Source organism: Puntigrus tetrazona, chromosome 12, assembly GCF_018831695.1.
Source record: "Puntigrus tetrazona isolate hp1 chromosome 12, ASM1883169v1, whole genome shotgun sequence".
NCBI classification, from domain to species: Eukaryota; Metazoa; Chordata; class Actinopteri; order Cypriniformes; family Cyprinidae; genus Puntigrus; species Puntigrus tetrazona.
This window is the reverse complement of record NC_056710.1, coordinates 19,406,523-19,434,022: the sequence shown is the minus strand read 5'-3', so window position 1 is coordinate 19,434,022 and position 27,500 is coordinate 19,406,523. Positions and strand designations below refer to the sequence as shown.

The 27,500-nt window shown below is 36.5% G+C and overlaps 1 protein-coding gene across 5 annotated transcripts in view; it reads left to right on the top strand.

Annotated features, from left to right (window-relative positions):
• Positions 1 to 27,500, top strand: part of ptprea (protein tyrosine phosphatase receptor type Ea) — a 65,419-nt gene that overhangs the window by 28,801 nt on the left and 9,118 nt on the right. For 2 of the 5 annotated variants that reach the window (XM_043254103.1, XM_043254104.1), the window contains exons 2-11: positions 4,916 to 5,098; positions 17,368 to 17,448; positions 18,905 to 19,001; positions 19,337 to 19,410; positions 21,310 to 21,375; positions 21,935 to 22,071; positions 23,812 to 23,902; positions 25,320 to 25,396; positions 25,568 to 25,604; positions 25,710 to 25,807. In XM_043254103.1, coding sequence (XP_043110038.1) covers positions 17,373 to 17,448; positions 18,905 to 19,001; positions 19,337 to 19,410; positions 21,310 to 21,375; positions 21,935 to 22,071; positions 23,812 to 23,902; positions 25,320 to 25,396; positions 25,568 to 25,604; positions 25,710 to 25,807 — 753 coding nt within the window. In that variant the 5' untranslated portion in view covers positions 4,916 to 5,098; positions 17,368 to 17,372. Of the gene's footprint in view, positions 1 to 4,915; positions 5,099 to 17,367; positions 17,449 to 18,904; positions 19,002 to 19,128; positions 19,259 to 19,336; positions 19,411 to 21,309; positions 21,376 to 21,934; positions 22,072 to 23,811; positions 23,903 to 25,319; positions 25,397 to 25,567; positions 25,605 to 25,709; positions 25,808 to 27,500 lie in introns of those variants that run through there. The other 3 variants (XM_043254105.1, XM_043254106.1, XM_043254107.1) reach the window with 3 other exon arrangements.

The window sequence follows — 27,500 nt, the reverse complement described above, 5'->3', positions numbered from 1 at the left end:
GAAGTTGCATTCAGACTTTTTGTTGAGGTTTAAAGGCTGATCTCGCATCAGATCCGTGTCTCTTTCTCAGCCGTCCTGATTCTGTGTTGCCAAATATCGTTTCGCCGTCACATAATATTCACTAATACCCGCATCTGCCTCCCGACGGCCGACGCTGAATCCCGGCTTTGTGTGTCCTGCTGTCGTCCATCTATGATACATGATCAGAACGCAGGCGTATCATCAACACACCAGATATGCTTTCCTAACCTGATATTCGCTGACAGGAAACAGATGCCCACTCGGGGAGAGCCACACACCAGGGAAAGAAAATACGGTCAAATGGAAAGAAAACAAGAGAGATAGAGATGACTCTGATTCTGCTTTGTGCTGATTTGGTAAGCAGATACGCATGTTATTCAAAAGCGGGAATCAGGCTATTAGTATGAATGATTGAAGTTTTGCCCTGGTTTACGACGGTTGAAATCAGGGCGCTGAATCCAGGCCGTCATTGGTTTCTTTGGGCCTGGAAATGACACATGATTAGAAGCGATATTTCGAGCCTCCCAACAGGGATCCGATCCGCCTCGTGTTGCCAGCTTCCTGCTTCGAACCGCCACATTTCCCCACAACAGCGAAGCCGTTTCACGTGTTTGTGCTGTCCACCGCTACAGACCCTCTCAGTTTATACAGGTTTTACAGTAATGCGCTGACTGAAGAAGAAACACTTTTCAGACCTGTGTGTTTACCACTTAAAGTAGTTTTAAATATTATTTAATTAGCATTAATATTTAATTAAATTATTTAATCAATTGTAAATATTTTTATTCTTATTTTAATAATATTTTAAATCATTTCTTATTTTTTATTATTTAGTAAATATTTGATTTCATTTTTTCATTTTAGATTATTTATTTTTCCTTTTATATTTTATATCATTTTGTTGCTTTTTTAATTTGACACTGTAATATTTTTTGTAATATTTGTGAATTATTGTGATGTTTTTATCAGCTGTTTGCACTCACTTTTTGACGGCACCCATTCGCTGCGGAGCATCCACTGATGAGCAAGTGATTTTTTTTTTTCTAATCTGTTCTGCCAAAGAAACAAACTCCTTCATCTTTAACGAGGTTGAGCACAAAGTCAGCTCATTTTCATTTTTGGGTGCACCGTTCCTTTAAGAATGGTTAGTCGCATCTCTGCATATCGAATGTAGTTTTTGTTTGGGTATAGATCGAGGTTAGATCATTCTGGTCTCAACATGCGGGGCCGATTTCGAGAGAGAAAAACCTTGGATAGTTAAATTAAAAAGCAAAAGCGTTTTTTTTAGCTCCTGTGAACGTGGGTGAGTCTCATAAGGAGCGGCTATTGATAAATCCATTCTGAATCACCGGGTCAAAGGCGCATTACATGACTCTACTTTCACTCAAAGAGGCTTTGTAGAGTATTTACAGGAGCGTTGCTGTAATCCTGGTAAATTCCAGCCGTGTCTCGCTCAGATATATCGCGTGCTAATGGAGGTTTTAAATATAAACCCTGATCTCCAGCGCTAGAAGACGCTGATAATTAGCGAGATCAGCCCAGGGACGCACACACGCATCCAGATACAGCGCTGGTTCCTGTATTTTCCTGCTTTTTCTGACAACAGCGGTCGTTGGGCTTTGATTCAGGGATGTTTAGCGTCTCGGGAGAGGCTGAAGGTGATTGGATGAGATAGGACACGGAGAGCACCGTGGGTCTCTGCAGTATTACGCATTCATGAAGTAGCAATGGAAATGGCCTTTGCACATTTAACAGCACTGTTCAGATCTGTCTGACTGTATAATTTATTAGCAGTGCTCGCTAAGGTAGGAATCACTAGTGCTATTGCTCATACTTTGCATCGGGGGTTTGAAGAAAGCCCTGACCCATCAACTAGTGTTTTGTAAAGTTGCGGTGTGCTATTACTTTTTAAAGCTGTATTTTTAATAAAAAAAAAAAAAACAATGCATAGGCTTAATGGTGGACTTTTCACTTTTATTATTATTATTATTATTGTTTTATTATTTTACATTTTATATATTTTTTTAATTTCAGATATTGTTTTTATTTTATTTTTTTTCCTTTGTTTGCATTAAAATAGTTTTAGTTGATTTAAACTTATTAATGAAGAGCAATTTTATTAATGGTTTTTCATTTTTTTTTTATCATTTATTTTGCCACTTCGTATTTCTTTGCAACTAATTTGCTACCATTTTCTGAAAATAGTGAAAATAGTTTAGTAGCAGTTTTCTCAGTGCTTTTACTATATTTGTAGATTTAATGCACTATAAATGTCAGTTTTATTCCAATAAATGGATGTGAATAAAACTGAAGCCTCGCATCTGATTCTGTACTTCTAGGCTATATATAAAAATTTGACTAAGAAATTGTTAGTGATTTTCACAAATCATAGTAAAAAAAAAAAAAATCCATTTTAAATGCATTAAATAATAAATTAAGTAGAAAGACTTTTTTATACTCCAGTAATCTTTAGTTTTATTTACAATAAGTTATTTAAAGTGTTATTTTTATTAATTTTTTATGAATTAAAAAATGCTTTTAGAATTTTTTTAATTACGATCAGCGCCGTTCTTCGAGACGCTTCTGTGCTGTGCTCAGCGCTCGGTTCATTAGATCTATTTTGCTGTCAAATATTCAGAGAGGGAAAGCCTGTTTTCATGTGACTGAAGCTGAGAGCATGAGAGGAGACCCGCAGGAGGAGATCAGGGATTATTCGCTCCTCATCAAGAGCCACATCCAGAGTTCACGGCCAGGCCATCACCCGTCGGAGATCTGCCGCTTTCATCTGCTCTCTAAAGGTTACACAGAAATCTTTCCGCTCAGTCGGGGACGACACAAACACACAGAGAGGCTCAGAGACCAGCGTTTATTGATGTTACGCCTCATACATTTCCACGGAGAGATTTCTTTTTTTACCAATTGATTAGTGTTTCCCTTGTTTTTTCGTGGTTTGAGAGATGCATAGAATTTTTATGTTATTTTAATGCTAATTCATATCAAATAAAATGCTAAAAATACAGCATGTGCGTAAGAGACGGCTTAAAACGTTTAGCTGGATTCAGAGGTATGGGTCGGAGTAAAATATTTATATTGTTCTGTAAAGGTCTGATAAAGTGTTGCAAAGTTGTTGTTTTTGGGGGTTTTTTAGAAAGCGCTTTGGTATGGTGTAAAACGAGGTTTTCTGAAAACATCTTTTTTGTTGTACGAAACACTAAAACGCTCTAAATGGCGACATTTAATTAAACATTTGGAAGAAATGTCATTGGTAGTTTGCAAAAAATACATGCGTTTTGAACAAAACTATAAAAATTATATATTTAATTATATGCTTAATAAAAATGTTATTATATGAATAAAAACAATATAATGGTAGAATATATTTGTACGAGTATATTGTTATTTTTAATAGTATCATTTAAATATGATATTTTTATGATATATTTATTTTATATTATATAGCTATAAATGAAAAATAAATCGACAAAATTATTCGCGAAATGTACACGCATTAAAATATCACGTTAAAGCTGGATAATCATTTGTAGTATAATCTCATATTTTTAAAAAATAAAACAAAATAACATATTCCAATTTTACAGACGTTGCGATGAGATGTTGCCACTTTACCCACGATTCCACGCATGTTTAAACAAAAAGGAAAAAACTTGGTAAGTCTGGTCGCTAGACTATAGATGCTCACCATAGCAACAGCTTGAAATGCACAAGAGCGTGGATTCTGTATCTTCGCAGCTTTTCCCAGGTAGATAAATTGTATTTTGTCACCCCTGTCTCCTCCTCCTCGTGTCTATCAAGCGTGTTTTCTTTTCTCCGTCTTTATCTGAAGCCTCCTCCCACTCCATTTCGTCTCCGGCGCTCATCTAAATTCATGTGTGGCGTCCCCTGGAGGGGCTGCTGGGATTATTTCACACACAGAAGTCATCTCTGCCGCGTGTGGCCATGCCGAGAGCTCTTTCGATTTTAAGACGGCCTCTGAATCCGACGACCGGGCGGCTGGGGAACGCGAAGGGAATGCCGTTAAATATATATCGAGTCTCGTTACGAACGGCAACAGTGAGCTCAACGGAAATGAGGCGTGAAGTCGATTTCCTGTGTAATTTGTGCGTTTGAAGCGGTTGTGTTTAACAGGAATCGTTCTGAGAAAGCCATTAAGAGGGAATGAATCATTGCTGTTAGTGATGCTGTTGCTCGTACTCGAACAGACCGTCCTGCATTGTTTGTGAGAACCGGACCTCGAGCCCTGCTTGAAAAACGAACCCCGGGATGTCTAGAGTTTCGTCAGTTTGAATTTTGAAGTTAGTGGGATGCGACGAAATGTAACGTCTTGGGAAAAGGCAGAGCGCCGCTGGAAGCAGATTAGTATATGGGTTGAAATGATGTAGATTTAATTAAACGCGCAAAGAAATAACAGCATAAACACGAATGCATGAACGCAAAATTAAATGCATAAATAAATGCATAGTTAAGCACGTAAATTAATAAATGCGTAATTGCATGAAAGAATGAATGAAAGCAGCACAAACAAATGCATTATTAAATGCACAAAGAATTTTACATTTATTGATTAATTGACAGATTTTATTTGTTTATTAGTTTATTTGTTTGTGCATTTAATTATGCACTTATTTATTTAGTATTTTAATTATGCATTTATTTATTTGTGCATGTTATTATGCAGTTATTTATGCGTTAAGTAAGTTAATTATGCTTTTAAGTGCATTTATTTAGCAGCGTATTTTAATATGCACTCGTTTAATTAGAGCGTCATATCAGGGCCTGATCGCCCCGTCATGGTTTGCTTTACCATAATGACTGGTTACATAATTACCTGAATAAACATCTAACCTATCTCTCTATCTGTCTTGTTCTTCTCTAGGTCTCGTTGTGCTGCTGCATCGAGCTCCTGGATTGCTTTATTTCTGTGGATCTGTAAGATAGATAGATAGATAGATAGATAGATAGACAGACAGAGAAAGAGGAGCGATGTGACGGTTGGATTCCTCCTACAGCTCACTGGCTACAATGGACCAAATCATACACTGAAACATCACAGCTCAAGGTAAGGTCAACCTTTCCTCAGTCGGTGTAGCTGAAAAGTCACAAAGGTTTTTTTCTTATTGCATGCTATTTTAGTTAGTCAAGGTTTTCTTCTTTGACTAGGCACATACATAAGTTAAAATTGCAATTTTCCGACTTCTCCCTATAAGTCGGCAACCGGCGGTTTTTACTACTGTACCTTTAAGAGTCCGTCTGTAAAGGAGCTTTGCTGTGCCACTGCAGTTTGTGTAGTTACTGAATACAGAGCAGATGTTGATACGTAAATACGACCGTCATTTGTTGGCTCGTGGTTACTGTGTCGATATGACGAGGGATTGTGGGTATGTCGATGTAATCCGCCAATATCTAATTTCAAAAGAACAAGGGAAATGCTGTTACGTCCTAAAGGGATACAAAATGTCAGCCCTCTCAGGTGATCCAAGGTGTATATTAATTTGGAGGAATGCATTACATCTTGCTCTGCAGTGAATGGGTGCCGTCAGGAGAGTCCAAACAGCTGATAAAAATCACACCAGTACATCATTTAACATCTTGTGAAGCAAAAAGCTATGTGTCTGTATGAAACCAATCCATCATTACAGCCTATTTAACTTCAAACCGTTGCTTCTAGCCAAAATCTTTAATAACGCTTCTTCCAGATACGTTGTCTATCCCATCAATATCCACGTACATATTTGTTTAGAACTGTTTTCGACTGATTTCGCTTGTAAACGGTGCTTGATTCACACAGATTTCTCTCGATGAGACGACTTTTTCACTGGAGAACGCAAAATTGTGAACAGGAGGATTTTAGTTTTTTACAGACATGCAGCTTTTCATTCGGCTGGATGTTAATTGACGGATTACTGTGACGCGTTCATCAGCTGTTTGGACTCTCGTTTTGACGGCACCCATTCACAGCAGAGGAACGAAGGAACAGCCTCATCTACGTCTTGTAAGGCCCGAGGGTGAGGACATCGGCAAATTTCCATTTTTGGATGAACTGTTCCTTTAAACACACTCGCCTCTGAAATTCGAAACGGTACACACGCAAATGGTCTAATTCACGTTTTAAGAGCCAGTTTCATTCAAACGATCCAAGCATAGAAAGTCTGGGCCGTCGGGTTCATTTAACGCGTTTCTTGATTGTTCATCATGTTGCGTGCGGTTACGAAAGCTGCATGTTCAGCACAGTCCTGCTCTCTGATCCTCTCGGCGTCTGCAGGAATATTCAAAGCGTTTTTCTGTTTCTTTTTGTTTTCTCATTGTTCCTGTTATTGCTGCTTCGCTGGCGCTGCGGCTCTCATTATTAGTGAATGCTCCACAGAGGCCTGAATACATGGAGATATTCCAGCGGGTTTTGTTGGTAGACAATGTGTGTGTGAGTGTCTGTGTGTGTGTGTGTGTGTGTGTAGCGTCCAGGACTAGTTTAAGGAGTATGTGTGGGTGTATGTATCTTATCCAAAGGTTAAGAAGTGTGTGTCAAACTCAAGCAGGAAACCTGGCTGCACAGGAAAGGAAATAACCTATCAGCCGACAGATGGAGGACAGCATGTGCTTACATTGCACAAACACACACACACACACACACACATACACAATGTCTCTCATCCACACTAGGAATGGGTGATATTTTTTGCCTTTTTATTTATAGACCACCTTTCAGAAGCTTGGGCAAGATTTGCTTAATGTTTTTCAAAGAAGTCTTTTGCATAGGATGCATTTATTTGTTCAAAAATCCTATTAAATGAATAATAGCGTGAAATAGCATTACAATTTAAAACAAATGGGTTTGAATATATTTTAAAAACGTCATTTATTCAGCATCATGAGTTCAGTCTTTAGCGTCACATGTGCTGGTTTTCTGCAAGAAACATTTATCCTTATCGTTGTTAAAAACGAAAGTACAGCATTTATTTGAAATGGGAATCATTTGCATTATGAATGTATGAACTTTTGGTCAATTTAATGCATCCCTGACGAACAAAACTAGCAATTCCTTTAACAAAAACGCCCGAAACCTTTGAATAGAAGCATATATGAAATGGCTTAAAAAGGCGATTCTTGCCAATTTGGCATTTTGCAGTTTTGCCTGATTTTATATTGTCAACAAAATCATTGCGCGTTCATAAACTCTCACACACGCATTCAGCACATAGTCTTCACTACCGCTCATTAGAAACCCTGTTTATGTGGCTCGGGTCTGTCTGCTCCAAATGCCAAACGGGTCTGAAGTGCCGTTCATCTATCAGGCTGGATTGTTGTTCTGGTTGGCCTTCACATTCATTGCATTGACATTTACAAGAGCTTTGCTGCTCTCTTCTGTCATGGCATTTTTTAAAAATTAAAATGAATTCACTCGCCGTCACGTCTTTCCTTTGTGGGACGCAAAAGAGCAACGGGGAACAAAAGCGGGGAAATGCGCGATAAAAGTAGTCAATGCTGCCGTGTAATGAAGTCATGCGATAACTTTAAATGTCTTGCTGTCCTTGTGGAAATAAAAAATCCTTGAAAAGGATAAATATTACTGACATTGAACTTGCAAATGATATTTTCATACTACAATCCATGTTAACTTATTAACATATGTTATAATAAGTAACTTATTAACATGAGTTACTATAACGTATAGCCAATCAGAGTCCAGATTTTGCTATAAGCCCCGCCTACTTCAGACTGATTGCTTTAGAAGAATGCCAGGACAGAACAGTCACACAGAGAAGTAAACTGGTCGGAGCCGGGACATTATGACACTCTCTGTTAAATCAAACACCCGTTGTGAGAGAAAAAAGTGTGTGTGTGTGTGTGTGTGTGTGTGTGTGAGAGCTGACATTTTATTAATGAGACACGAAATCCATGCAGGAAACCAGGGGAGGCAATCTCAGCTTTAATTGGTCCAGAGCCGAGACACCGCAGGAAATGAAAAGACTGAAGCGATTGCAAAGAGACGTGAAGGATTGAGCAGAGCGAGGGGGAGACGTCTCGTGTGTTTTACCATCGTTACAGACGCTGAAGCTTAATAGAAAAGTTCATTCATGTTCATTTCTTTTGTGGGACGTTCGGAGAATGTTTACGCTGCTCTTATAGTTAGAAAAGTCAACGAGGACAGACGGTTTTGTGTTAATAATATTTTGAATCTTCATTTATATTAGCGTTCGAACAAATGCAGTTTCAGCTTTTTTAGAAGTTCACACAGTAATTTAAGCTTCATACTAATCAGCAACTATTAATAAATTCTACATGGATAAAATCAGTATTCGGTTTCATTCAGTAGTAAAACTTTTTCTTTCTCTTTTTGTGTTCATTTCAAATTCAAAGAATAAATAAATGCATAATAATTATATAAGGCGTTTCAGCTTTATTTCAGTAAGCAAAGAAAGGAAAAAAAGCACTTTCATTAGATACAATCTAGAATTTTTCAGTATACTGTTTAACTGTTTTAGATTTTAGAAGTAAAATGGGTTGCATCCTTAACTTAATTAGTTAAGTTTAATGAGTTGGTTTAGATGATTTTCAAGCAATATTTTGTTTTAGTTCATTTCAACCTTATTCAGTCAATATAAATGACCCTTTAGCACATTGTTGCATTAAAATCAGGTCCTGGCTTATGTTTCTCATTTCCGTTCCATGTCCTGTATCATTTAGAAATGTTTCAGATATTAAAGTAAAAACGGTTTGCAGCTGCAGCGTCATGTTGACTTTAAACAGTCACAGATTTGAGATAGCCTCGCATGTTGTGCGGGCGACAGGTGTATCGGAACGGTACTCTCTGATTGGTCAAACCGCAGACAGTGGCCACGCCCCTCAGTATGATGCCACCCCTCATGTGACCCGGCCTGCAGAGAAAGAGACACACACTCAGCCTGAAGGGGCTCAGATCAGTGGCCTCTTGTTGCGAGAGCGCGGTTTGTTTATGTGTGTGTGTGTGTGTGTGTGTTAACAGGACAATAGCTCTCAGTGTAAATCCAGCGCGGCCCAGATTTTTATAGTTCTTTCTCACAAGCCAATCCGAGCGAGAAACAGCCTTATGCAACCTTAATCAACAACATGGCATCGGCAATCTGCTCCCACACGGCACGGCAGGCTGCTAGTCTGTCAGGTTGAGAGCCGGGCATCTGGAAAGAGTCTCCGAGGAATTCTGCTCACACGCTGAGATGTAGCAGGGTGAGAATGATCTGATTCAACCTGCTGCGTTACGTCAAAATAAAAGCTTTAGCGTGCTTTGAGGAGTAGTCAGGGATTAATCACGGAATAAACTGTTCGGAATAAGAATTACATCCAGAATCAAAGGGCAAAAGGCATCTCAGAAGAACGTGAAAGTGGTTTATGTGATTCAAAGTCGTTTGTGGGCGGGTTCTTAAACGGCGTTCATGAATATTAATTAGCCCACACTGTCGCTGTTCTGTATTGGATGGTGATGTTGCCTAATTAATATTCACCAGAGAAACTTTTTTTTTTTTTTTTTTTTTTGCTGTTTACAAATCGACTGTCTGAGTAAATGTGCGTCGTAGGCGTTTTAAAGAATATCTGACACTCAGTGTCCTGCCGATTTTGCGTTTGCTCAGATATTTTTAACCTCCTCAGACATAGACCCCCGGGGGTTTCAAAACCGAAAGTTCAACATCAAAACAAAAACCGGAGTAAATGAATGAAATCATTACAAAAAACGACAATTAACGTCTCCTGAAATCTCAGTCGGGTGTTTGTTATTTTCACTCAATTCACAGGCACGAATGATCACGTGACTTCATTTGCATAGTATTTGTGAAGTTAGAGTAATTCAATCGTTGCTCGAGATCTGTTGGAGTCCGGTCAAATACAAATTGCTTAAAAAACTCGTCCCTCTTTTTGAGAATTGGCTGTAAAGATCAGCTGTTGGCTTTTATAATGCGCAGTCAACACGCACTCATTCAGCTATTCTTAAGGTTGCCAGATGTCCTGTTTTAAAGTGTAGTGTCTGCTTGAAATGTACTTGTGCTCTTGGAACAGTTCAGTATTATTCCATGTTATTTGCTGGAGCCTTTTCTGTAAACATGGGGTGTTTTATTAGAAAATGAAGTGTTCTGGAAAACCTAAAAAAAGAAAATATGTTTATCACAGTGAACTCTTGCTTGTTTGAGAACTTTGGTTATTTGTGCTTCAGAAGCAAGGTTTTGTTTTTATGGGCATGTCAGGGTTATTTTTGTACTATGGACAATTTCTGAATTAATCGTAAGTTTTTCATGTAATTTTAGGCAGTTTTAATAATCTTGTGCCATTTTAATTGTTACTTCTGTTTAGCTTTTTATCATTTTTTTTTATTTGCGTATCTGCATGTTTTTACATACAGTATACACACACACACACACCCACACACACACACACACATATATATAGACATTTTTATCATCAAAATATTCATAAAATTCATTATTTGACATTATTTACAGCATTTGTGCATGTACTTTCGTTTTATTTCCATCTGTTGTCAAGGCAACATTTGTAAAAAACAACAACAAAAAAGTAGCCTAATCATAATTTATTTAAAAAAAAAAAATCACAAAATATTTATAAAATGTTTAAAAAATGTCATATTAATTAGCATTTTTTAATTACCTGTAGCAACATCGATTCATATAACATTTAATACATATTTTAATAAGATTCAAGGAATAGTAAGTTATTGTTTAATTGATCTTTCTTATGTTTTAAACCTGCTGTGCATAAAGGGACAGTTAAATGTTGACAAAATTTCCCATTTCTGACAGAAACCATTCCTTTAAAATAGAGAAAAGCAGCACAATAAATTTAGAAAAAAAAAACACCATTAGATCGGGAACAAGATGACACTTTTGGCCGACCCGCAAAACCAAAATTGACGGTTTGGCTTCAGCAACACTTAGATAAAACCAGATTGATTTATTAAGTCAAGATCTGGCAACCAATCTTATTGGTTGCGTGAGCTGTGTCTATGACAGATGCAATATACTCGTTTAAAGCCATAACCAGCATTAGCTTATCATTCAATCTGCAGAAGGCTGGAGCGGGATTGATTTGCTTCTCCAGAAAAGATTTCAGCGAGCGCCGAACTGGAGCGAGCCATTTATAAACTAAAAACACCTTTTGTGAATGAATTTCATGGTCAATACGTTCGACAGACTACAAGATGGTTTTGTTTTCACTGTTGCCTGCAAACAGAGTCGTGGTTTTCCTTCATTCGCAGAGCCGCGGTGGGTGTTTGTGGTCGCGTGTGTGTGTGTGCATGTGTGTGTGTGTGTGTGTGTGTGTGTGTGTGTGTGTGTGTGTGCGCGTGTGTGTGTGTGTGCGTGTGTGTGTGTGTGCGTGTGTGTGTGTGTGCGTGTGTGTGTGTGTGTGTGTGTGTGTTTGTCACGCAGGGCCCGAGGCCGCAATCTTCGTTTATCAAACCTCGCCGGTTGTCACGTTTCCATGGCAACCTCCGGGAAGATGACGGGGCGGCTGTCTGGCATCATCCTGGCCGCCGCGTCTCTGATGTGACCCCTGGTTCACGGCCTGCATTAATGCAAGGCTGCATTGAGCGTTATTGGAAGTTTGCCTGTCGAGACTCGTCGAGCGGTTAATGCTCTGTTGTTGTTCGGTGGTCGCCGTGGGTTTGTATAACGTGACAAGGTTTCTTTCTCTTAAATGGGTCAGTGTATTAAACCCACACGGCAGATGGACCGGCCTCTGAAAAGAGAGCATAAAGGACGGTCGAGGCGAGATATTAATGAAATCCCGAAGAAGGAACAAGCGACTTAAATGCGATCTAAAAGAATAAAATGAAAAGGCTCTTGTTCTCTGTTGGTTTTTAATGCATCCTCCAGGGTTGGCTTCGCTTGAGATTCGTCTGAATTAGACGATCAGCTCCCGCCAGGACGAATATCCTTCGCTTAGCTTCCTAAAGAGCCGTCGGTCTGATTCACGGAGACAGCGGTATTGCAGAAAGCAGAGGAAAAATGCACGGCGAGGCCAGCGAATTTCGGACCGACGAAAAACAAATCGTATTTAGCCTGGAGAAACTGAAGCTTTTAGGACTCTTAGTAAGATTTCATTTGTTAACATAACACTGAACGCAAACATGAAGAATAATCAAAAGTTAATATTATAAAAAACACGTGACCCTGAACCACGAACGCAGTGATTGTATTTCAAAATGGAGATTCGTACTTCATCTGAAAGCCGAAGAGTCGATGATGCACGGTTTGTTAGGATAAAAGAATATGTGGCATTTGAAAATCTGGAATTTGAGGATGCAAAAAAAATCGAAATACTTAAATTAATCAATAAAAATTGCCTTTAAATTGTCTAAATAATTGTCTTAATTTACTTGCATGCATATTACTAATCAAAAATTCAGTTTTGATATATTTATGGTAGGAAATGTACAAAATGTCTTCATGGAACATGATCTTTACTTAATGTCCTGATGATTTTTGTCTTAAATAAAGGATCATTTTGACCCATGCAGTATATTTTTGGTTATTGCTACAAAAATACCCCAGTGACTTAAGGTTTTGTGCTCCAGGGTCACAAAAATATTATTATTAGTTTATGCTAATGCGTTTTTATGCAATTATGATGAAACTCTATATTACCTTTCCGTTTATATATCTATGATATATAATATTTATAAGCGGTGTGTGTGTTTGTCTGATTTGGCCCACACATGCACAGGCATGTTGAGGTGTGCTGTATGTGGGCATTTTGTGTTTGAATCCAGACGCTTCGTAATCCCTTCCCCGTAATCATATCTCTACTGTAAACAGAAAACAGTTTTTAAGTTGGCCTGCAGTTCAGGAGTGTTTTTCAGCTAGCTAAAGACAGACACGCGTCACCTGATGATAAGTGTGACTGAGAGTGTCATGGCTTGGTGATAGTGTCTGTAAAACCACTGCATAGTCAGCGGTCTGCACGGAGAGAGAGAGAATACTGCATTTTAAAACATTATTTTAAGACTTTAAAAGCTATGAAATGATTTCATTTTATTATATATTTTTTAGAAATTAGACATTTTGGCTTTGTGTTGAAACAATACACAAATAAGCCTAAGTTAATATTAATTGAATGTAATTTAATGTATAAAAATATACAGCTATGGGTAAAATACATATATTGGGTCATATCGAGCATATTAATAATAATTAATAAAAAAAGTAGAATAAATAATATAATAATAAGATATATATATATATATATATATATATATATATATATATATATATATATATATATATATATATATATATATATATATATATATATATTATGCACTGTTACACCCAATTTATTTGTTTTTGTATTTTAATGCTTATTAATATCAACAACAATTATTGCTATAATATAAATATACTATTTAATTTAATTTTGGGTGAATAATTTATACTTTATAGTATTATATGCATATTAAAATATTAAAAACAACAATATAAAATAATTATTATTATTATTATTATTTTCTTTGATTAAAATGTATTTAATTTAAGTCTGTTAGTTCCTTCTAAAGTTTTTCTATTTTCTGAGTCTTTGGAGCAGAGAAGTTCTGTATGTACAGTAGATTTAGGTGTGCTGAGACTTTGGTCTGACACATTCAACCCACACAAGTACATATTTGCACACTTCATACACAGAAATACATATATTTTCGTTCTTGCTTTCACTGATTGCATAAGGAAATGATAAGGAGCGTTCCTCATTTATAGAGCGAGCGGTCGCTGGGAGTTTTCGTGTGGGCTGAAAAACCCCATGGCAGAGCGTCATTAATTCATGGTTAGAAGCTCACACACACACACACACACACACACACACACACACACCCAGACAGAGATAGTCTCACTTGCCATTTAATACAGCGAGTGCATCCCGGGCCGTTTCCGGCACATGTTGGAGACGGGTTAAGGCCTCACCCGAGGCTATCTGCAAATGTCTTTGGTATGAAAGGAGCCTGTCTGCTAGCTTTACCTCATGACCTGTTTACAATAAAGAGTCTCAGAAGTGCCCTCTCCGCTGGGGGCAAACACAGCAGGCCGGTCCTGAGCTCAGCCAGAACAAACACATCACATGCCCGCCGAAGGAGAGGAAGGAGGGGACTGTGACTATGTGAAGGTAAAAATGAGTTAACATCGGGGGGGATTTTGTGTTAAACAACAAAATCTTGTCGTTATTAACCTCATGCATAATACAGTATATTGGTAACTAGCCCGTTATTTGTAACTTATTTTTGTATCAATTCTCGCTTTTTAACTGTGCACATATATATATATATATATATATATATATATATATATATATATATATATATATATATATATATATATATATATATATATATGTATGTATGTATATGTGTGTGTATATATGTATGTATGTGTGTATGTATATATATATATATATATGTAATTATTGTGAATTATTAAAATTTCAAATACCTGTTTTCTATTTTAATACATTTAAAAATATAATTTATTCCCTTGATGCAAAGTTGAAATCATTCTACGTTGATTTGCTGCTTAAAACACAAACCACATGGAATGAATTTCTGCTGTATTCGTTGTTGTTCCTGGACATCTCCATTCCCTGTCATTGTTTGAAAAAGAGATTCAGTCTTTACATTTTCTATAGTAATTTATGAAAGAAATAATGCGAGTAAACAATGACCGAGTAAAAAAAAAAGACATTTTTTTGGGGTCAACGAGTCCGATAGAAGCAGCTCACGGTCGGTCTATTAACACGCTGTGAGTCTGAGACGCACCGATTGGTCAGACTCATTTGGGAGTCCATTGGCTGCTCTAAAGTGTGGCTACAAGATTTATGTGTGTCACTGATTTGCCCCACTTACTTTAACAGTCCCCCACTGTGTCCCAGCGAAAACACGGCAGTGTGCAGGTGGTGTGTGTGAGTGTGTGTGTGAAGCGTCGTCACTGAGGAAAACTGTGCCCTTGAACGGAGCATCTCACCCCAGGAATCTCCACAGAGACGTGGAGAAATCCCTCCGGACAGAAAGCGCATGCTAAATTGCGAGATGGCTTTCGTTTATTGGCATGCACCCCGAATGCAACCCCGCGCACGCGTTCAGTATATTCCTGCTTACCTGTGCACTCGTTTTCTCAGGCTCCGCTCCCGGCCTTGGAGCCGCATGATACGGGGAGGGTCATTTCTTCTCATTAAAATTCTGCCATCAGTCTTTCTGCCGCTGCAGGCAGCTCTCGGGTCTTTATTAATTGCCGTGGGATACTGTATCGACTCAAATGCTCTGCCGCTCTCCGGACTCCAGCGTGCTCTGGGATACTATCGAAAAATGCGGCATTGGATCGCGCTTTATCACAGCGGCTAATGCAGAAAGCACTTTATTCACAGCCCGCCTGATGAACGATGCAGCCCGAGAGGTTACCAGGGAGAAAGACTCGCATGCAAGTCATAATGCAGCACAAAACTGTTGTTTTTTCGCATCAGGGGTTTGAATTCAAGTCTGCATTATACGCTTAAAGGAAAGCGTGTGTTTTGGCTGTTATAACTCTATCAATAAGCTTTTAGATGTTTTTTGCAGCTGTGGTACGATGAACAGTTTTTCTATCTTGTGTTTTTTTTTTAGAGTTTAAAATTGGGCTCAGTAAGATTTGTTTGCGAAGAAAAAAACTTTTAATAAGGAAGGTTGCATTACAGTGACGTCATTGAAAATCTGTTTCGGATAAATGCTGTTATTTTAAACTTTCGTTGAATCAAATAATCATAAAAAAAAAAAGCACGGCTGCTTATATAATATATTATATTATAATAATTTGCAGCAAATCAGCGAGAACCATGTGAAATTCAGTAAAATTCAGCTTTGTGTCGCATAAACAAATTAAAATGTTAAATATTCAAATAGACGACAGTTATTATAAATTATAACATTCACATAAATATAAAAAAATGATAAAAAATAAAAATAAATAAATATATATATATATATATATATATATATATATATATATATATATATATATATATATATATATATATATATATATATATATATATATATATAAAAATTGTATTTTTGATCAAATACTGTAAATGCAGATTTGGTCCACATATGAAACTTTCAGATCTCAAGATGCTGTATATTCTTAAAATAACCTGCAATAACAAATTATGCATATTGTGACCAGGCATGTGCATTAAAATCAATGTGAAATCCTTATCTTCTTCCTCGGGGCATATTCCTGGTCTTAGCCAACAAACAAGCCTCTTCCTTTTCTCTCATTGCGTATCCAGTTTTACTTTAAAACGGTACAAAAATGTTTGCAGATGCATTTCCTTGTCCTCTTCTCGTTGAGAACCTAAATGGCTTGTGATTTCGTTCTGCAGATACTCGGTGCAGTTCACATTCAGCACAAATTTGGAATAAACTGCATGCGTAAATTCCCCGAAATAGTTTGAGATTAAACTTTATTTGAACCACCCCTGTCGGTGTTTGAACACCTACGGCGTTGAGTGGTGTGTGTGGCTGTTATATATATATATATATATATGCGTTGTGCTGCTTTAGTGAGTTAGCAGCATCACCCACTTCATTTTCTCAATGAAGAGCATCAGCGGCAGTGCGTGGGTGTTTTGTGGAGTATCTTATCTCACTGGAGCAGAGCTGAGACCGAATGATTCCTCGCGGCTTTTCCCTGTCCAGAAGTATCCCACCACATCTGTCCTCCAGATAGAGAAGATAAAGCTTGCTCTAAATATATCTGATGATTTACCATCAAGCTCCACTTTCAGTATTAGTTTGGGTTAAAAGCACGAAGCAGAACTTATTTGCGTAACAAGCATGTCTTGTCCTCCGCTAAATGCACCAGTCAGTCACATAATAAATAATCTGCTTTTCCCCCAAAATACCCATTCAGGTTGAATCATGCACATTATATCTTTTAACACCTCTAATTCACAGCTTAGTTCAGACGCGAGGACGTTTTATCTCAGTTTAACCCGCTTGATGGTTTGTGTAACACTTAAAATCCCGAAACTGAATAAGATTAAAGTGTATAATCACGTCTAATCTGTCTGAAAATGAGATTTATGAGTTTGCGTCTTGCTCTGTTTTAAATATGAGCATGCGCTCGGGTTTGAAGCGTATTTGAAGGGTTTTGGGGACATCTAGTGGAGGAGTAATGAAGCTTTTCTCCATGTGGCGATGCTGTATGTCTTTCTGTTCTGTTAGTAGGAGGCTGAAATGCAGTCACATTTTATTAATTAAAAAATAACACTAAATTATATGAATTATTTCTGTATAAACCGATGATGTGTTCTCTTCTTTTCTTGCAGACACAATGGTCCTTGTTTTTTTCCTGGCAGTATCAACTCCCCAACCAAACACATCCGTTTCAACAGACAGGAACAACAATGGTAAGTGCTCATTAATCTTTTCATTTATTTCATCCCTTAATTAATCAATTATATCTCATGCTTAACTATAAACTTATATCTCATACTTAACTATAAATCGTTAATTTTGTTATTTTGATATAAAGTCATTTTGAAAACATATGTGGAAAAAACCAAACAAAGCTGTTTAACTTACGGTGGAGCTGGATTTCATACTTAAAAACATTTTAAATGTGTTTAAATATATTTTATTAAAACGTGTTTAAATCATTATACTATATTACACATATTTTTTTTTTTTTGGCCATAGATATTCTATTTGTTACTGTAGCTCACATGGCAATGATTATTTATTTGACTATCATTTATTAATTTACTTGTAAACATTTTTTCAGACCTTTGTTTTCAGAAATAATTATAAATTATAATAAATTATAAAAACCAAATTTTTGAAAATAAAAAAATGAATTCTAGTAAAAAAATTAAAATAAAAAACTTTTCAAATAAATTCTTAATATATGTGTGTGTGTGTGTATAATAATATTAATATATATATATATATATATATGAGTATATATATAAATAATATGTAATATGTGTGTATATATATATATATATATATATATATATATATATATATATATATGTGTATATATATATATGTGTGTATATATATAAATAATATGTAAAATGTGTGTGTGTGTGTGTGTATATATATATATATATATATATATATATATATATATATATATATATATATATATATATATGAATACACTATTATACATGCATAGAATAATTACAAAAAAATAATAAAATTACTAATTATATTACATATATATATGTGTGTATATATATATATATATATATATATATATATATATATATATATATATATATATATATATATGTATATATATATATATATATATATATATATATATATATATATATATACATATATATATATATATATTTAGAGAGAGAGAGAGAGACTTTTTTTTTTTACTTTTCAGACTTTGTTTATTATTATAATTTAACTTTTAAGTGATCACAACCTCTAAGAACTGTTTACACACTGTAGATGATTCACGAGATGATTCTTGAATCCTCGCCGGTCGTGTTCAGCGTTTCTGCATCGCATGGCCGTGTGGATTTGTGGTAAATCTGCGGTGGATTACGCGGGCTGTGATTCTGGGCTGCAGTAAAGTGCTGATCTCAGGGTTGAGCGGGTGATTCATGTCAAACCTGCTGTTAAATGAATGAGCGGCGCTTATCCCGCAGTCAAAACAGCACCGGCTTCTCTATTAAATCACCAATAATGCCTCGGCTTGACCGGCTGCCCAAACCTCACTGAAACTCTCAGCGCCCGGAGCAGCTAAGTGTGGCCATTCCGGCTCCGGCGGCTCTGTTCGCGGGCCAGTTTCCTGTTCTTTTGTTTCGCTGTGGGTTTAACTGCCTCTCCTTCTTCCTTTAGAGGACTCTGTGCAGTCCAACACACTCATCCTGCCCATACTGCTAACTCTGTGCGTCCTGGTGCTTTTTCTGGGGTTGCTGATCTGGTTTTGCCTCAGGTATGACACACACACACACACACACACACTGTGAGTCAAAAACTGTGAGTCTGTCATGCTTACAAGCTCCACCTCTTTCTGATTAAGGGCGGGTCCAGGAACTGAGACATGCTTTCACACACACACACACACACACACACACATATTTATTCATACACAGCTTCACTGAGGTAAACCCTCAGATTCTGAGAGCTTGCCGTGTAGCGTGTGTTTGTGGAAACGGCGCCTCTGATGAAAAAGAGCCCGAGTTTTCGTTGGTGAGGCAGATTTGACGTTAGGTTGTTGTCACACGTGTCGTCTGCATGTTTTAAACCTCACGCTCTTCATCTTTTTAGGTTGAAAAACCAGAGGAAAGCTGTCATCACAGCCGTCGACAAGAAAGTACCGAATGGCATCCTGGAAGAGCAAGGTAAGCGGCGGCTTTATCTGCTTCGAAGCGCTTTAGTCGTGTTTTAAGGTATAATAAAAGCAGCTTGTGGTTTAGAGCTCTGTTGTAAGTAAGATGCCTCGGCAAGTTTCATTTTATCAAATGCGCCGTACTCGGCTTCCTGTTGCCTCAAGATGTTTTGTGAACAGGACATGAGCTGTTTTTGTGAGCTACATGTGCTATTCTGTCGCTAACATCTCCATAATTGCAAAAAGAAATCACTTTGGCTGAGGCTTATTGGTCATATTTTTAAGATTGTGCTCCTCTGCATTCCAGGTGTTTGAATGAATGACCAGACAATTGATAAAACCACTTTTTTTGATAGTTGCGTTTGATTTACAGAAAACATTTTTATTTCACAAACTGTAGTTTTATGGTATAATCTTTATTAAATCTCTAGCCAACCTTTAAAGAGGCGCTTTCTGCCCATTTATCCTTAAAAAAGACTTTTAAACAGTTATGCTTTATAGTGAGCGTTAGTCAAATGCATGCAAGAAGGAAAAATACTTCCAAAGCATCTCAGTTAAAGTTAAGTAATGGACTCGAGCTAACATGAACTAGCAATTAGCACTTTTATTTTTATTAACGAACATCGACGAAGATATCGTAACGGATGTGTTGTACATCGCTAATGAATGCATTTTCATTTTTTCCATTTTCATTTTTTTGTAAAGCGTTATCTTACTCTGCTTTTCAACAAGACCTTTCTAATTTAATAATATGAAGAAAACAGTATTATCAAAAATGTGATATGTTTCGTAGATGCGGAGGTGTCGAACCCAGGGGAGACTGTAATGCTATTTGTGGTTTCATCATTAATATTTCCTCAAAAATATTCAAATCTGACTGAAACGATGTGAAAGAGGAAGACGGTTCATTTTTAAATGGTTGTTCCCGTTTGCTTTTATTAGATCTTGCTTGGTTGTCACAAAAACCGTGGCTCACGGTTAGCCAGAAATCTCAAAAGAGCTCCGTTTAAGACCAGAATTTGGTTTTTTGGACAACGGCGAGATTAAATGGAGATCAAACCGAGGCTTGAGATTTAGTCCCCAGGATCTTAGCGCGTTCTCGCCTCACAGTGTTCTCTAGATGCTCAGATCTCGCCGAGGTGATCTGCTTATCTAGAGTCCGGTCGCCGCCGCAGATTGTGTGTCTTGTCGAGGGTCTGGCAGATTTATGTAATAGACTTCCTCTGCGCTCTTTCTCCCGCTCTCCCGACGGAAATCTCCCTCAAGGAATATTTTGCGAGCCTGTAAACGCGCATGTTAGTGATAAATGGCATTTACAGTGTTTGAGGCGTCTCGTGTTCAGTTCAATGTCACACCTGTGTAAGGGAAGTGGTTTACCAGCTGTCTTCAGCTTTCTGTGCCGCCTCTTGTAGGCCTCTTTGATGTAAACTATTAAAAATAAATTAATAAAAAATGTAAAAATTCTATAGCAATACTGTGAAATATTATTACAGTTTCTAATAACGGTTTTCTATTTATTTTCTATTTTATCCAGTGACGCAAAGCTCAATTTTCAGCATCATTACTCCAGCTTTCAGTGTGAAACGATCCTTTGAAATCAGCGTAATATGCATTTATTAATGCTGAAACAGCTGTGCCTCTTTTTATTTTCGTGGAAACCCTGAAATGTAATTTTTCAGGTATATTTGATGCCTCAATAACAAAATGTATACTTTTGTAGCATTATAAATGTCTTTACTGTTGCTTTTGGCGAAAATAAAAATCATTGCTCAATAAAAGTATTAATATTAGTACTTTTCAAGTTCGCAAACATGCACTTTTTATGCAGAATAACAAATGTTTTTTTTGTTGTTGGAGTCTGATATAACACCGGTCACTCTGTGTGTGTTTGTGTGTGCTGTATGTTGTATAGAGGAATATATAGATGTGGATGAGGATAAAGATGAGGATGAGGATGATCTTGGCTGGCCGTCAGAAGGTCAGGTATATGTGGTGTCTCATGAACGGGCATGAAGTTTATACTCTAAACTCTATAATATCTAACATCTCATCCGCTCTAACCTCTAACCCAATGGTTGTGGGTTTCTTTCGGAGATATGAGGGTCACTGGTGGTTTTCTCATTTTCATTTAGAAGGTATATATGCATACGCTTGCCTAAAATGTGCCTGCGGTTCTTTTCACAAAGGCGTGCTTTTATTAAATTAAAAAAAAAGTGATTGTGTGTGTGTGTGTGGGTTTGTATGTATGTTTGTTTGTTTGGTTTCCTGGGTGACAAAACCATGACAGCGAGTTTGACATCATATTCCCCAAATAAAAATGTATTTGTTTCATGGGACAATGTCTTATGTCTAAAATAAAATCTAATTCTAGAGATTTTCCCACTAATATGAAACCTAATCATCAGTCAAAAATGCTGTCCTCTTAATGCATAAGTCTGCGGTGATTTGAGCTTTAAATGTGTATTGCAGTCGTGAACTCTCCTGGAGATTCTTTGAGTTTTTAGTGTTTGTTTGTAACATACTGTATTCTTCCACAGAGCAACAGACGGTGGTCTTACTGCCCAGGTCCCCTTCCACATCCAAAACATATCTCCCCATTCCCGTAGACAACTTGGAAGAAGAGTATCGGATACGCTCGGCCGATGATGGGAAACTCTTCCGGGAAGAGTACAACGTGAGTGTGTTTAAAAAGAATAGAGACGTCAACAATGCGTCGACACCAAGCTGATTAACAAAAGACTAAATAAATCATTAACAACTTCAGTAGCTTTTTAGAATTAAATATTAAATATTAAACAGCTCATTTCACAGTAATAGCTTTTAATATATTATTTAATAATAATGTTGAGAAATTAAGTTGCTTTAGAGCATATTAGAGCTTATATTTTGCTGTTTAATTGAAAAAATTGGTGCATAAATTTCAAGTTAAGACAAAAAAATTTGCTAATTTTAATGCAACTTAACAGCGTCAGATCAGATTTAATATAATATTTATTAATGATGCAGTAAAGAAAATGTTAGCTGTTTTTATTTTAAAAGTCGTTGAAGGCTAAAGACCATTGAATTAATTTAATATTTATGTTTTTTAAAAGTTCCATGTTAAGTAGCACGGTTTTGCTATGATATTGAAAATTCATGCAGTTAAGACAAAAAAAACAGCGCATTTTATTGAACTGAATCAAATATTGATCTAGGTGAAAATTGAAATAGTTTACGTATGTTATTTAATGCTGATGCAGTGAAGACCTTGCTAGTTATTTAGTGGTAAAATCACTGCATTTAAATGCCAATGAGTCACTATTGTAGCCTGTTTCGTATTAGTTTTGCTGCGGTGTCAGAATTGATGTTCACGTTGTATTCTATCGTTCACATTAACTAACTGTAATTATTATTCCTAGTTTGTTGCTTATTAATAGTTAGTATAGTTATGCTCATGCAAAATAAGGAGTACTAATAAACGGCAGTAGCATGCGTGCTAGTTAATAGCGAGAATGGGTCCTTAAAATAAAGTGTCACCCATTTTTGTGTAATTACACAGCTATTAGCTATCAATTACTAGATTTTTCATGAAAACAGCAATCGCGATGATCCGGACATTGCGAAAATAGCCCATTATTGTTGTTTACGCTGATTACATCACTCATGGCACTGAAAGTTCAGCAGTCTGCCTGGTTTTTCTCTGTGTTTAGTGGCACAGACCGTTATTTTGTTTGCGGCGCGTAAAGTAGCTGATAGTGCATTATGATGCCATTATTAACCCGCATTCATGTGGATCAGCAAATATCCCTCCACATTTGCTGACAGCTCGACTGCTCTCATTTCCCACTGAGAATTACTGGAATTGAGATGTCGAGGAGTCACCAGGCATTGAGTCATTCGAGAAAGCCCCTCTCCCCTGCTTTTAGATGCATGACTCAAGGTCCGTGATTCAAGAATGACTCTCATACTGAATGAACCATGTGAATTTTCTGTCCCACAGAAACCATGTTTGTGCTCGACGATCCTAATGGCCACTTAAACCATTTAAGTCTGAATGGAAGCGGATCTGCTGGTCAAACAATGGCCTGTGCATTCAGGAACAAAGCGCCAGTAATATCATCCGTTTAGGCTATAACGAAATGACGGGTTTGGTGGGAATTTGAGCGGCATGATCGGTTTTGCTCGAATGCAAGAGGTCCATGTTAGGTAGCGATCCGAGTGCAATAGAAATATGTGGAATAAGATGATGCAGTTAATGAGTGTCGGTTAAATTGAATTTATGAAATGGTTTTAATTGTTAGACAGAAAGCGTACAGCGTCTGTTATTAACCTGACGGTCTTTAATCCTATTGAAGATCCGTTTGGCTTGGCATATAAGAACATGGAGGCGTGCCGTTGATTTGGTGTTAACATGCACGATTTGTATCATTGACAGTCATTACCAGGGGGTTCGACTCAAGGAACATGCGAAGAGGCCAATAAAGAAGAAAACAAGGAGAAGAACCGATATCCAAACATCTTACCTTGTAAGAGTTCTCTCTCTTTTCATTTGTTTTATTTGTCACACACACACACACACACACACACACAGACATAATAAAATTTGGCTATTAAACTATTAAGAACAAAAATATTGAACAATGCTTTATTTAATACATAATCCTAATGAATCATTTAAGCCTATATTAATTAAAAAACAAAAAAAAGGATAGTCTTAGCATAATTTTCCTCTCCGTTTTGGCTTACATACAATTATTTTTACAATTTTTGAGATGTTTAAGGTATTTTCCTTTATCTAAACTCTGGTACTGCATATAAAACACAGAAATGAGTCACGCTCAGGATGTTCGGGTGTTGCATAGAAAAAAAACCTAAATAAATAAATTATATATATATATATATATTAGGGGTGGCACGATACACTGATGTCATGGTTCGGTATATACCCTCCGTTTCAGTTCAGTGCGCAAGTCTTTAAAGTATACTCTTTTGTCAGTCTGTGTGACGCGTTCAGAATCGGCACATGATCACTGTCTAGGGCGCTTAGTTTTCAAGTGTACGATTCTCTGTTCTTCTGCTGGTGGTTATCAAACAGCGTTGCATTGCTGCGGCCTCCCGCTTCTGGATTGGTAGTGAATCGTAAGGCTCCATGGACCGAGAGATGGACTGAATGCATGTATTGTGCCAGGCCTAACATATGTTTTTGTGTGTGTGTGTGTGTGTGTGTGTGTGTGTGTGTGTGTGTGTGTGTGTGTTAAATAAAATCACGATCTCACCCACAGCGTGCAGAAATGACGTTGCAATAAAATAATCCCACACCCCAAATTAAGGCATTTTAGAACAAATAAACAACAGCAGCAAATACATGTTACAAATTACATTAAAAAAACTAAATCAAGAACAACAATTTACAGGATTTTTGTACAAAATCTGAACTTTCTTGGAGAATAGACAGTAAACAAAACAAAAAAAACCCATAACTAATTAGTAATATAATATAGAAAAATTAAATATAATTTTCTATACCACATTTGATCACATTTTACCGTCTAGTGTACACCCAGAGAACAGAGATTGATATATATATATATATATATATATATATATATATATATATATATATATATATATATATATATATATATATATATATATATATATATGAATGATTTTGTGTAGATAACACTGCTCACATGTAGATTTTGGGTGATATTAGACTGAAGTTTAGCTGCTTCCACCCTCACACATCTAACAAAACTTCTCCACATAAGACACAAATCGCTTTCAGTTCCTTACGCCCACATCCATGGCATTTCGATTTTTGCTTCTATTTCTCATTTTAAAAGCTTTTGCACTTTTTCCATCGTGGCGCTGAGGAGGAGCAATTAATTATGTGATTATGTGCAGAAGTAAGCATGATTGTTGGTCTTTCCCGTTATTCAGATGACCATTCCAGAGTGATTTTAACACAGATGGATGGAGTCCCATGCTCAGATTATATCAACGCATCATATATCGATGTAAGTGATTTGCAAAGCTGTAGAAATGCATCAAAATTCAATGAATCTGTTTAAACATGCATTCATATGTACTTATTCAAAACACATGTTTTGTTGTAATGCATTGCATCTTGTAGTGAAGCAAAATATATACCCGTGTTTGCATTTAAATGAGTTCTTTCTTATTTCCAGGGTTATACAGATAAGAATAAGTTCATAGCAGCACAGGGTGAGTGAGTCTAAATGTAAAAATTAGATGCAGTGAGCATTCATGTTACTGACAAGAGTTTCAGTAACTATAATAAGGCCCAATAAGATGACCTGTGTGTTTCAGGTCCAAAACAAGACACGGTCGCGGACTTCTGGAGAATGATATGGGAACAGAAATCATCTACTATTGTAATGTTAACTAATCTCAAAGAGAGAAAAGAGGTATGTGACCTTTTTTTTTGGATTTCTGGTCTGTTTCTGTTAACTAACAGGTTCAATTAACTACAGGTATAAATAGTATTTTTCATTACTTCATTACCTATTGCTATTTGTGCTATTTCTTTCTTTCTATGTCTTTTTTTGAAACCCTTACAACCCCTTAAAATTTTTTCAATGCTATATATATATATATATATATATGTGTGTGTGTGTGTGTGTGTGTGTGTGTGTGTGTGTCTTTACCTGACTCTAGTGTTGATTTTTTTGGGACCTTGTATGGAAATCTTTTTTTTTTTTTTGTGGTAATTTGTCATTTTAAATGAAAATTGATACAATTAATTAATAAGGTATAATATATATTTTTTTTTTCTTGTGTGACTGTTTGGCACAACCTTCATACTTATTCCATGCAGTTTGAAAAAGCATCGGTATGCAAATAAAATCACTACAGATCTACTAAATTTTATTTGATTTTACTTCAGTGCCTTTCTATAAACCCGATTTGTTGATGTTCGTCTATAATAAGCCACAAGTGTTTCCGTTTCGATCGTCTCCGATGTTCAGACGTCACGGGGTCTGGTCTTTCTCCCCTCTCCATCACGGCCGTGAGCGTCTCTAGAAAGACAAATCAATAAGACACAGAACGACGAGGAGATTAAAATCAGCTTTGGGTCGGGCTTGGAATCGATGATTTTAATAATGGCTGATAAAGCTCTCTCTGGCTTTAACCTAATTAGTCGGCAAACTCTCATTAAGAGAGATTTAGCGTGCGCTCTCGGGCTGGATAATGCTGATTGACAGACAGACTGTTTTAAGAGCTCAGATAAGCATCATGGTGTCTTAGAAGTCACCTTTACTCCTCTAATGCACTTACAGCTGCTCAGTGAAGTGCTGGACTGATGTACTCTACAGGATTCTCATGTAATGCGTTTATGTTGATCTACAGACTCAGATGTTTTGACCTTGTGTTGTGTTCTCGGTTTTATAATGATTAGCAGAAGACGTTCATGTGGCTGTTTTTATTTTGGGTGACACTGTATGACTTTTCTTAAAAGCATTAACAGGCCTTGCTATATTAGTTGATGTGCATTAAATAGTTTATTATTTATATTTTTTCAGATATTTTCAAGTTTGACTGCTAAATGTTAAACAGTATGTAATGTAGTAATATTTCAATTATAAATAAGCCAATAGTTGTCTATCTGTCTGTCTGTCTGTCTATCTATCTATCTATCTATCTATCTATCTATCTATCTATCTATCTATCTATCTATCTATCTATCTATCTATCTATCTATCTATCTATCTATCTATCTATCTATCTATCTGTCTATCTGTCTATCTATCTATCTATCTATCTATCTATCTATCTATCTCTATCTGTCTATCTGTCTATCTGTCTATCTATCTGTCTGTCTGTCTGTCTGTCTATCTATCTGTCTATCTATCTATCTATCTAAAGATATTGAATATAATAATGTTAACTATATTAGCAGCTATATTTGTGCTACCAAGGTTTGCTTTATGTATTCATTCCCAATATAAAACATTTATTTTCATATTTAAAAAGCTGTGACCGAAAAACCTAAAATGGGAAATTAAATAATAATAATACTAAGTATAACAGCAATTCAAGTTAGCTGCGTTCATTCATTCATTTACATGCATAAAATTATTCATAAGTAGATTTACTTAA